The sequence below is a fragment of the Cicer arietinum genome, chromosome 8 (assembly GCF_000331145.2).
Source record: "Cicer arietinum cultivar CDC Frontier isolate Library 1 chromosome 8, Cicar.CDCFrontier_v2.0, whole genome shotgun sequence".
Lineage (NCBI taxonomy): Eukaryota > Viridiplantae > Streptophyta > Magnoliopsida > Fabales > Fabaceae > Cicer > Cicer arietinum.
Genome location: NC_021167.2, coordinates 26,897,126 through 26,909,440, shown reverse-complemented (window position 1 = coordinate 26,909,440; position 12,315 = coordinate 26,897,126). Strand labels below are relative to the sequence as shown.

General features: G+C 27.9%; 2 protein-coding genes across 3 annotated transcripts; one reads left to right on the top strand and one right to left on the bottom strand.

Annotated features, from left to right (window-relative positions):
- Positions 1-2,564: 2,564 nt before the first annotated feature.
- DHN (dehydrin) lies at positions 2,565-3,481 on the top strand. Its single transcript, XM_004512880.4, has one exon. The coding sequence runs from the start codon at positions 2,664-2,666 to the stop codon at positions 3,252-3,254; it is 591 nt and encodes a 196-aa protein (XP_004512937.1). The 5' UTR covers positions 2,565-2,663; the 3' UTR covers positions 3,255-3,481.
- Positions 3,482-8,457: 4,976 nt separating this feature from the next.
- LOC101503700 (uncharacterized) lies at positions 8,458-10,464 on the bottom strand. 2 transcript variants are annotated; one of them, XM_027337253.2, is made up of 3 exons: positions 10,004-10,453; positions 8,870-8,885; positions 8,458-8,614 (listed from the first exon to the last, which is right to left on the bottom strand). In XM_027337253.2, the coding sequence occupies exons 1-3, from the start codon at positions 10,364-10,366 to the stop codon at positions 8,553-8,555; spliced, it is 441 nt and encodes a 146-aa protein (XP_027193054.1). In that variant the 5' UTR covers positions 10,367-10,453; the 3' UTR covers positions 8,458-8,552. The 2 variants fall into 2 exon arrangements, with proteins under 2 accessions (XP_027193054.1, XP_004512935.1); XM_004512878.4 differs by having other exon boundaries at positions 8,458-8,885; positions 10,004-10,464.
- Between the last annotated feature and the right edge of the window lie 1,851 nt (positions 10,465-12,315).

Sequence of the window (12,315 nt, the reverse complement as noted above, 5' to 3'; positions counted from 1 at the left end):
TAGTTTCTCATTGTGCCTCTTCTACAATCACTAAAACATCAACACAAATTTATAGAGACCTTAATGTAGCAATGTTTGCGATGCCCTAAATAAAAACTCCACAAAATCATTTGCCTCATTCAGCCATGTTTTCAATCACTAACCATAAATATACCACATATCATATATGTCACACCTAATCAACATATTTTAATACACTTTTTATAGCATTGCACTTGGTGTGTTTAGATGTGTTATAGGTCTTAAATAATTGTTAGATTTTACCACATCATGATCTATTCTTCTTTTCATACTATAATTTGGTGACGTTGAAAGTCTAAAAAGCAGAGCTATAACTCTAATATTGAGGCTAAAATCCATTTCAGATGTTTTGATGATAAATAAATAAAAAGTGATTTGTTGCAGTTATCATAATGACTGCAAGTTTTAACTCATGTAATTAGTTATTAGTGCGTTGATTAGCATATATTGGACTAAGCTTTTGGTCAGTTATTCAACTTATCTAGTTTAACCTAAAATAAATAGAATATTTGATATCATTGTCCTCATATCTTACTATTATTCAATTTTTATAGAGGTCTAGTCGTTTTTGAACTTCTCGTCAGTTTTGGTTTCTAAATCAATCCATTGGAGAATGATATTTTGTTATACTTGTTTGATTCTTAATGCAATTTCGTTTTATGTTTTTATCTCTATCAATTTTCCATCTCCCCTTGATCTTTGTGTATGAATATGATATTTGTTTTATGCTAAATCATGTAAATTTCAATTTCTACCATTTGATAGAGATTATTTGAAATAAATTGAACATTTGTTTTAGTTTAGTTTAAATAGACATTGATAGAATATGTAACGCTTAGTTATAAGTTAGGTTGAATTCTATTATAACATTAGATGTGTTTTGTGACACTTATTTACCATCACGATTAATTAAACTTTATAATAATTAATAAATAGAAATTTAGATAAAATTAATTGACGCTTGTTTAATTATTTATTTTTATAATTAAACAATTACAGAAACATGAAATGAATATTTATTTATAACTTAAATATAAATTTTAAGGGTTTTTCCTCTTCTTTCCACATTTATTCATCTTCAGACTCATTTTATGTGCTCCCCATCTTTTCTTTGTTTCCTCCATTCTATCTTTTTTTTTTTTCCATACCTTTTCCAACCCACTTTCTTAGTCACAAAAATGAAACTCATTTTAAAACCTACTTTTTATTTTTTGCCCTTGTTGTACTTCGTTATCCACTCTATAATTTTTTATTTGTTTTTCGTTAATATTTTTTCAAGATGAGTTCTATTTATGGATTTCACGATGAATTTATGTGAAAGTGTATTCATTTTAGTGTTTACAATGTTTGTTCTAAAAAACTAAGACGGGGATGATATAGAGGAAAATCATAAATAGAAAGATTAATAATAGGAAAAAAAAATGAAGATACAGTTTTTATGTTTTTAAACTATAATGTTAATGAAATATAATTTAAAGATTAATGATGTAAATAAAATATAAATTAATAGAAAATATTAAAAGTCAATAAAATACAAATTAAATTTAAAGTGTTACAATGAATTTTATTTTTTTTGAATTGAAAGAACTATATAAGTTTTTATTTTTAATAAAAATTAATTAAAAAATAAGTTGTTAGTTTACATTTAGTACTTCAACATCGTGATGCCTAAGTCACAAAATCATAACTTAAGAACTAACATATAAACAAAAATTGATATAAATAATCAATTTGAAAAATTTATTAAATTTTTCTAAAAAAATAATTATAAAATATGAGCCAAAACTTAAAAATAAATATTTATTTTTTTGAAAAATATTGATATATTAGTAGTTGCTTTTGAATTTCATTTTAAAATCTACAATGATATATGACACTTCAATTTTTCCAACACAAATTTAACATTTTTATTATATATTTATCTTTTATCTTTTTCTTTTAAGTGAATTATTAATCTATTATATTTTTTAAAATTTCTTTATTACAGAGTTTAAGAGAGTGCAAAACCAATAATTAACAAAACACTTTAAAATTACAAACCTCTTTGACACCATCATAAATTTTAAAACACTAAATATATAAAATCAGTAATATAAAATTTAACTACTTACATTTAAATCTATCATTCTCATTTTAAAATTGAACTTAGAGTAGGGCATATGAGACACTTGGGACCCTAGTCAGCGTTGAACCATAGTATCTCTTTATGGTTATCACATTTAAATAGGTGTCACCATATGTTTATGTTTCATCAATCACAAAATATCACAAATACATTAGAGCTAGCTAAAATATCAGTGTAATTTCGAGCCTTATCCATTTTGGTTATGCCTCCCACACACCGCACGTGTCTTCCCATGAATCACAAAGCCACACATACTTTCAGTATCCTATAAATACACCAACACGTGTCCCTGTACGTGGCGATTCAACGTTGTCACGTGTCGGAGTTTGAAAAATAAAAAACAATTGCACCGACTTAGATTTTCTTTTTCATATATGATAATTCAAAATTCAATTTGCCTATAAAAACACGATGTGTTCCATAACTCTTTTCATCACTCACAAAACAAACCACATCAAAAAACAATCTCTTACTACATTACTACAACAACTTCAAATTTTGTTTGTGAAGATTAAGAATGTCATATAATCAAGGTCAATACGTCGACCAAACTCGTAGGACCGATGAATATGGAAACCCAATTGTCCAAGTTGATCAATATGGCAACCCAATAAATCAAAGTGGTGTTGGGATGACCGGTGAAGCCGGTAGAACATTTGAAAATCCCGGTTTAACCGGTCACCATGAGCCACATAAACATGGAGATAATTCAAAATCCCACACCACTAGTTATGGGACCCACACAGGTAGTGGTGGTGGCACTGGAGATGATTATGGGACCCACAATACACGTGGTGGTGGTGGAATGACCGGTGCAGTCGGTAAAATATTTGGAACAACCGATGATACCGGTAATCATCATGGAGTTGATCAAACCACAACAGATTATGGGACCCACAACCCAGGTAGTTATGGGACCAACCCAGGTAGTTATGGGACCAACACAGGAGGTTATGGAAACACAAACACTGGAAGTGGTTATGGAACAAAAGTGGGACAAGAATTTGGAAGAGAGGAGGCTCATCATCATGGAGGAGAGCAAAAACATGGAGAGAAGAAAGGGATTATGGATAAGATTAAGGAGAAACTTCCTGGGACAGGACACTAGATATCATAATCATAATAATAATATCTATAATATGGATGCATGCATATGATATGATCGATATAATAATTAAATAAAAAATAGGTGTGTATTGGTTTATTTTGAAAGTTTTAGTTTTGAGTAATTTGCTTTGTACATGTATGTAATGTTTGTTATTATCATGTCATAGAAATTAGATATATGTATGGAGTATAATAATGGATATGAATAAAATATGCATGTTCGTTTAAGTGTTTAATATACTATATAACATAATAATAATAATAATAATAATAATAATAATAATGAAGTTATCTATTTTTAATAAATAAATAAAAAAGAATATAATGTATAACATGATAATAATTCAAACACTAGAGTAACTAACTAGTAAAATCTATCTTTCAAAGTATATTAAATACATAAAAAAAACAAATAAACATGCAATTATTAGAGGATTTAGACTTATTCTAAAGATTAAAAAGTGCAATTTGTGTAGTGAACTCTATGGTTGTGAGGAGGAACTTCTCTCTTTGTTTCTATCAAACTAAACATATTTCTTTCATTTGTTTTTTGGGGGCTAGTAACTTGTTGTTTCTGATCTTCAATTTCAGCATTGTTTTCACTCAAATCTTGTATGTCCAATATCTCAACTCTTCGATTTGTCTTTTTCTTTATCTTTATTGCAACATCTTGAGGGATGAAACTGCCACACACAATTACCCTTGTTTGCTTCTTCTCTAATAAATGGCTCTCCAATTCTATAACCAATTAAAAATCAAACTATATATATAGTACATAATTCTCAATTTCAAAACTATATATTATATTTAAGATGGTTTGCATGGAAAATATTATTGGTGTTTAGAAATTCATAAAACATGAATCATCATGGAAAATTAAAGAAAAAAAATTAAGGAAAAAAAATTAAGGAAAAAAAATTAAGTTTTTTAATTAAGAAGGCACTCATGGAAATGAATTAATAGTTAAACTCTTTTGACAATTGTACAAAATATTTTTTTTTCTAAATCAAATATTTTTGATGATTCAAATACATAAAAAATATTAATTTTATAAAAATAGATATACTAGAAGAAAAAAAATGAAAAATATTATAACTTTTTGAAAATAAATAAAATAAAATTATAGGGTAATTTCATTTTCTTGATTTTGAACTATAATTCATTTATTTTCCTATAGTGTGATAAATTATGTCTAACCTGGCATTTCAAGAAGTGCTCTCTTCACTTTTCTATAACAACCATTGCAGTCAATATTGATCCTCATCACCATACAAAAATACTGAAGAAAAAATTATCAAAAAAAAAAAATACAAAAGAAAAATAATTCAGAATATGGTATTTATGAAAATCTTGAGAAAGAGACAAAACATGGTAATTAATTAGAGAGCTTACCTTAATTGTCATGAAATCAATTAGAGGAAGAGAAGAGAGAATGTATTTAAATTCAAAATAATTGAATGAGCTAGCAAAATATTAAAAGTGGATATAAAAACTTTGAGAGTTAAAAAGGTTAATGATGAGTTGGTTAGCATTTTCATTTGATTAAAAATGATTCTCCTCTGAATTGTAGAATCTGATTCTATTTGAAACAAGTTATTTTTGCTATGCAAAGCAATGTAGCGTTGTTCCTCACATTATTCTTTGTTTCTTTGTTCCTATTTTGTGTTTCCCATTACATAAACAAAGAAAGGGGATACTTTCTTTTGAAAAGTGCTTAATTAACCTTGTGCAAGAATGATGCGCTCTTATGCTGTTTCCAAATATTTTGATAAAGGGTATATCACACCATTTTAGTCCCTCTAAAAATATAAGATGTTACAAAACCCCTTTGTTTTTATACTTTTTTTATGAAAGAAACGGGCTAAGCCCAAAATATAAAAGCAAATCAAGAAATGGGTTTTGTACCACGCACCTCCCATTTTTACCTCCCACTCCTCCAATTTTTTAAAGACTATTTTACCCTTATTTAATTTGTATAAAATTATGGAAAAAATTAGTAATTTCAAAACTTTGGAAAAATACCAAACTTTCGAAATGAAATATTCCAGAAATTTCGAAACTTTGGATGAATATGAAATTTTTGAAGTGTATTTTTTCCAGAAAACTTCGAAAGTTTGGATGAATTTGAAACTTTCAATGCACATATACTTCGAAAATTTCAAACATTCGAAGTAATTCCATTTCGAAACTTTCAATTTTTTTTTAAAAATGACTGAAACTTCCTAAATTAAATATCAAATTTATTATTACTATTAACTTATTACCATAAATTTATTATTATTTATTACTATTAATTTATTACTATTTATTACTAATAAAAATGTATTTCGAAACTTTCCATTAATACCAAACTTTCGAAACTCAATCTATATCGAAAGTTTTGCAAAAATTTTGCATTTTGAAACTTTCATATTCTTCGAAAGTTTCGAAAGTTGCTGTATTTCGAAACTTTCTTGTTCAACGAAACTTTCGAAAGTTTCATTATTTATGGGAAAAATATACTTCAAAAGTTTCATCATTCGAAACTTTCATATTTTCGACCTCTATTTCGAAATTTTCATTTCTTCGAGCATCAACCATTTCGAAACTTTCTAATTCCATAAAACTTTCGAAAGTTTCTATGTTTCTAAACTTTCAAATTTTCGAGACTTCCATTTCGAAACTTTCAACATGATACAAACTTTCGAACGATTTGGGTTTCATACATTTCGAATATTTGAAATATTCGAATTTTTACTTTTGAGATTCGGAAGTTTCAAATGTTCGAGGGGTGGGTAGGATCAGATATTACAAACTTTCGAAGAAATTGGGTAAAAAAGGAAAGTCAAATTCTTTTTGGATTTTAATAGATGAAATTGAGGGTAAAATGGTCTTTTACACATGATTGAGGGGGTGGGAGGTAAAAATAGGAGTGTGTGTGGTCCAAAACCCCCCAAGAAATAGAAGTAAATGTTTAGTTCCAAAAAAGAACTACAATTAAAAAGGCTACAAGATTATGGACTATGGTACTGTAATCAGGTTTCACTCTAAAATTAAAAATAGAAGTAAATGTATAAATTGGTGGCTAAAAGTCTTAAATGTTAATTAAATTAATCTCCATTAAAAATAATAAAATTCCCAGGAACTTGGTTACTATCGAGTCAAATTATCAACTCAGAGACATATTTTGATTATGTTTACCGTTTTTTGTATTAACAGTTCAAAATACTTTTATACGTGAATAATAATATTATCTATTATTTTATCATATTTATTTTTAGATGATCTTCATTTTTTTAAGAATTATTATTCAACTTTCACGATATATATAAAAATAAGATAAGAAAAATTATAATGCTAATCGAAAAACACTAGCTATACCAAAGAAGTTGAATCACTATTGATCCAAAATATCTCATAATGAAAACAATATTTTTTTTAAATAAATAAATTACTACAAATACAATTATTTATATATCTTAACCTTCAATTTTTTAAAGAGATCATGAATTACAAAACCAAACATGAAGCGCATGTTTCATGAAACTCGCACCATGTAAATGTAAAAACTCACACAAAATAGTTCTCATTTTGTTATGTAGACACATTAGTTAATAGTCCTCTCTTCACACATTAACAAACAACACAATGGCTTCTTTTACACATTGCAATTCAATTCCTCTTTTTTGTCATATCATTCTCTTCTTAATTATTTCCTATCCATCCAACACACTTTCACAAGATCCAACCTCCTCAAGTTCAACCATAGCTCCATGTACATCAACCCTCCTTCCTCTCATTCCTTGCACGCCATTCGTCCAAGGCGCGGTCGCAACTCCAGGATCGCAACGTTGTAGCAACCTCGAGCAATCTCAATAACTCAGTCTGCCCAGGTTACATTATCAATCTCATTTAACTTTAGACATATTTACCAATTTTATAGCATCATTTAGTTGCATAATTTTACATTCAACAATTGAGTCCTAACTAGTTTTCTTTTTTAACTCTATCAATTTTGAATTCTTATGTTCAATTAATTGTGTATTTATAAACAAATATTTCTGATAAATATGTCTTTAGTGCTTATAAAATTTTAAAAATTATTCAACTTTTAAATTTCGCAACATTTTTCAGTAGTAATTTTAATTTATACAAGCCAACTCATATTATCCTTTATATTTAAATGATTTTTCGCAATGTGTACAAAACTCAATAAATCAAAATAACAAAATCTCAGTCTAGAAATTTAATTTTAAGTTCATTTTTTTACATAAATTTATATCCTAATATATAAAGCGTATCGATTTAGTATAATTTTGATAAAGTCTCAATTTATTTTGTTATCATAGACACTAAAGATATATTAAACTCTTGTTATTATATTTATTTATTGAATAATATTTTCCGTTATTTTTTTTTTGTCATAGGGATACATCAGCCTCCAACTTCACCACGTTCTCCAGCTTACTTTGGGACAAAGAACAACTCTACTGTTGCTGGTATACAAGAAGCTTTTTTCCAATTCTTATTACTTTATTCCTCTTCTTATCATTGTAAAAAATATTTGATTCAAAATGAATAGTTAAGTTAGCATTCTTATTATTTACATATATTTTTAATTTTTATAACAATTCCTTTTTAATGTCCTAACTAATTATTCTCTTTTTCCTTTTGAATTTGTAGCTTCTCCAGCATTTTCAGTGCCACCAAGACCTAGTATCATGGGAATGGTTGAGGAAGAAGTGAAGCCATTAGTTTGAAGACAAACAATAGATTTATTGTTGTCACATTTCTAACAATTTTCTTTTTCAGTTTACTGTCTTATTACTAAGACTATATTATAGATTGATGGTGTGATTTCTTTGTTGAGAGTTGATTATGTATTTGACTATTTAATTGTCTTGTGTTATTAAATATTTTGCGTTAATGTTGTTAATTTCGCTTAAATTAGTGTCTATTTCATTCTGTATTCTAATTAGCGTTTATTTGACCGTATATTATAAGTCAATGTTATTAATTTAACCCGAGTGAATTGTAACATTTTGTCTTAATATCTAATACAAAATACTAATCGAAACAAGTTTCAGAACACACATTTGACAAGATTTGTAACAACAAAATGCTGAATCACACAAACCACTCTATCCATGTGCCACATTTGAATCCAAATTTCAACTCTAAATTTCAATTGTTTTTATCTATATATGAAATAAGACCATCAACGGTGATTTGATCAATGATTTGCAACTTCTAAGAATTGAATAAATATAACATCAACAAGACAATTTTGTAAGAAATTGCATTACATTTCCCCTTACAACTAATTCACCCAATTTGCTTTAGAATTGATACACATACTATGTTTATGCAAAACAGAAGCATTTTGCCTTACAAATTGAGTGCAACAAAGTTTGAAATAATTCACCTGGATTTTCATATGCTAAAACAAGGTATGTTTGTTGTATCTATGGATGCATGACTAATCCAAACTAGGAGCTACCTCTGTTGGATTGGATTCGAATATGTCTGAGTCAGTTGCTTCAGGTTGTTCTAACAGTTCTTGAGACTGAACAGATTCTTTGTATGCAGGTGTCTCCTTAAAATCCGATGCTCCTTGATTATAATTTAAGGCAGCATACCCGCCACCAAGTACCTGCGATCACGATGAAGTTATAAACAATTGAAAACAGAACCTACTTCAGAATTTTGTTTGTTTTACTGAGCAACAACAAGTTCTTGTCACAAGACATGCCTAACCCTTTTTTCTTTATAAGTAGAAATTGAACTCGGTATCCTAGAGTTTAGGACACTCACACACATTGTGTACTTGTGTTGGACCCGGGTGGTAAATGCCTAAACCACTTAAATTCAGCAATCTATTTACATTGAAAATAGAATAAAGGGCAAGATGAAACCCACAAAAGTAATTATCTTTAAAATCTTATTAAATAAGCTTATGAGTTGTTCGTAATCAGTTTAGGGATAAGAATTTGACTTTATATCCTCAAGCAACTAAAGATACACTTCAAAGCTACAACAAAAATCACAAAATCATAGTGCTCCAAACTTGATTTTCCCAAAAGATTTAGAGCTCCAACAAAATCATAGTGCTAACGTGATGTTGCTAAACTCACTGTAAATTCAAGTATGTATTTGTCTTTATGGTGACAATAATTGATTTTGAATAAATTGATTTTAGTTAATAACGAGTAGAATGTAAAATGAATTATTTTGAATATTCACATACAAGTGAGTTACAAAATAAATTGAGTGTAAAAATCATCTTTTGTTAACGGCTACAATCCTAGTTTCAAGGCAAAAACAATTCTACATGATATCATCCAAATCAAAATCAATTTCACAACTCTAGAATCAATTTTAAGTCCTCCAAAGTTGATCAAAACATACACCAAATATTACTAGTACTTAGACAAGTAGATATCTTACCAAATTAACTCAAAATTAAACTCTATCCTCTTTCAAATTTCTTACCATACTCAAAAAAACCACTCACATAAAACACACACATACACACCAACAATTCAGCAACAACAACAAAAAAATACTATCGTCTACACTAGAACAAACACCCTAATATATCAGTTGGTTAATTAGTTAAATTAGTTAGTTAGTTATATTACACTAGTTTGTAACCGTAATTAACTCTCTTATTTATTAATATCATTCAATTTACTTTTCTCTATTTCTCTGTTATCAATAATTTAAATCAAGAATCGTAATAAAACAAAAAAAGAAAGGTTGAAATTATACCGCAAAAAGACCACCAAGAATCCAAAGATACTCTCCAACGAAACCAAGAGTATTCCACTGAGGACCTTCAAAGAAATCGGGTTCCTTTGTGGTACCAGGAGGTCTCCAAGGAAACGGCCAATCTTCATCTGAGTAAAAGGGTATATCAATCTCAGCCGTTGGTTGTGTTTCAAGATCATTATTTGTTGTTGTTGTTGTTGTTGGTAGGATTTTTCTTGAACGAGGAGAGAATTTCTTAGCTGAAACTATGTGAAGGGTTCTTCTTCTTGAAGAAGATGGGAGGGTGTAGAGTGTGGTTGTTGTTGTGGTGTTGTAGAGGATTCCTGCACCACCGGTATTAACGGTGGCAACGGTGAACGACATTGGAAGATAAGAGTAGAGTAGAGAAAGTGATGATGAAGCTATGTGGATAACACACAAACTATAATAATGTTTGTGGATAAGATTGCATGCTCTTATTCTCTATAATCATGTTTTAATTACAAATTCATCTAAAACCAAAATTAACTTGTATTCTCTTTAATCATGTCCTTTAAATTTAACTAATTTTTCATTTAAGTCATTTAAACTTATTTTATCTTTGATTTGGTCATTTAAATTCCATAATGTTACACTTTTGGTCCTTTTGATCGTTTGAAATCTATTAAATGCTTAAATGCTGCAACAATATGACTCTCATACTAATCCTTCAGAAAGCTATCATCATATATTATAAATGATTTATATTTTTTGATTTTCTCTCCAATATAATTTAAATACACTTATAATCTTAAAAACAATGTAATAAATAATTATCTATATAATCAATGTATTTAACTTATTTTCCATGTAAACTAACTTAGAAAATCAACTTGTTGCAATATTTTGATTATATTTTAATATTTTATGATAGTAACTTAAAAAAAATCAAATTAAATGATTATATGCATAATTTAATATATTTTACCGGTAGAAACAAATATAACTTAAAAGTTAGTTAAATTAAACTTAAAAAGACTAAAGGAGTATTTTTGTCTTTGTTTTATTAATATATAAAAAGAAGAATAGAGTTGAATACTAAAACCACACCTCACTCTCTTTTCTAAACAAAAAAGTTAGGTTTATCTCTTCAAAGGGTGATTTAGGATATTTTTTGTTCACAATTAGTCCAAATTATTTTATTGTGTCATTTTAATAAATAATTGGTTTTTCACATAGATTTAGTTTTTTCTTTGTGTTTTATCTTTAACTTTATCATCTGAATACCGACATTTCATTTGTTTGACATCATGGTATAACGTCATTTATTTTCTTGTTTATGTGTGGTGTTCACAGAGCCAAGAACTCATTTTATCGGTATATATCTATTTTAAGTAAACAATTTATAAAGGATATCACTAAATTCAACATTTTATTAGTTTCACTTATAATTTGTCAACACGTGATTGAATTTATGTCAAATATCACCTATAGTTGATATGAGCAAACACCAACAAATACTTTTTCTTGATAATGAATTGAATTAAAGATTGTTGGTCTTGCACTATGAATTTATTTAAACTTATTATGCAATTTTTTTTAATGGCAAATATATAACAAAGTACACCGTTTTGGTGTCTTGCCTCCACAACCAATGATAATTCGTCCCTAAGAGCATCTACAATGGGAGTGAAAATGAGTTCGTCCGCCGGCGTGTAATTATTTAACTTTCAGTTTTTTGTGGGTTCACCGTTAGAGTTGTGCCAAGGTGTCATCACGGTACTGTCAAGAAGGAACGGTGCTTCATAGCAGTTACCCTTTTTTTGTTTTTCTATCTATTTTCACAATTTAATAATAATATAATTATAACAGCTACATTTTATTAATTTATTAATAATAATAATAATTTTGTAACCATTAGTTTTTTTTTAGTTAATATACCACCGTTAGCCTTTGTCTTCTCCTTTAATTACGATTGTTAGCTCATTAATAAAAACAAATTGTTACTGATACTTTTTCTTCACAACTTTTGTTACAGAAGTTTATTAAAGTTTTTATTAACGTACTTTTTTATTTATTTTTCCATTTAAATTAATATTTTAAGTTATAATAAAATTAAATATTAATGTATAAATTAAAGTAATGGAATATAATATAATTTTTTAAAAGTTAAACCGTAAAAAATGAATGAGTTGATTTAGGGTGATGTGGCATAGTAGAACTTGAATCATGTTAAGTTCACCGTTGAAGTAGAAAATGAGTGAATTGCTTCAAGATGATGTGACACAGTGGACTCCATCTAAAAAACTCATATTGAATTCACCGTTGTAGATGCTCTAAGAGAGTGATTCCAT

Bases quoted from the DNA above. Each gene is read 5' to 3' on its own strand.
- DHN (XM_004512880.4), top strand. From the start codon at position 2,664: ATGTCATATAATCAAGGTCAATACGTCGACCAAACTCGTAGGACCGAT.
- LOC101503700 (XM_004512878.4), bottom strand. From the start codon at position 10,366: ATGTCGTTCACCGTTGCCACCGTTAATACCGGTGGTGCAGGAATCCTC. The intron at 8,886-10,003 runs GTATAATTTCAA...TCGTGATCGCAG, and splicing joins TTCTTGGTGGTCTTTTTGCG to GTACTTGGTGGCGGGTATGC.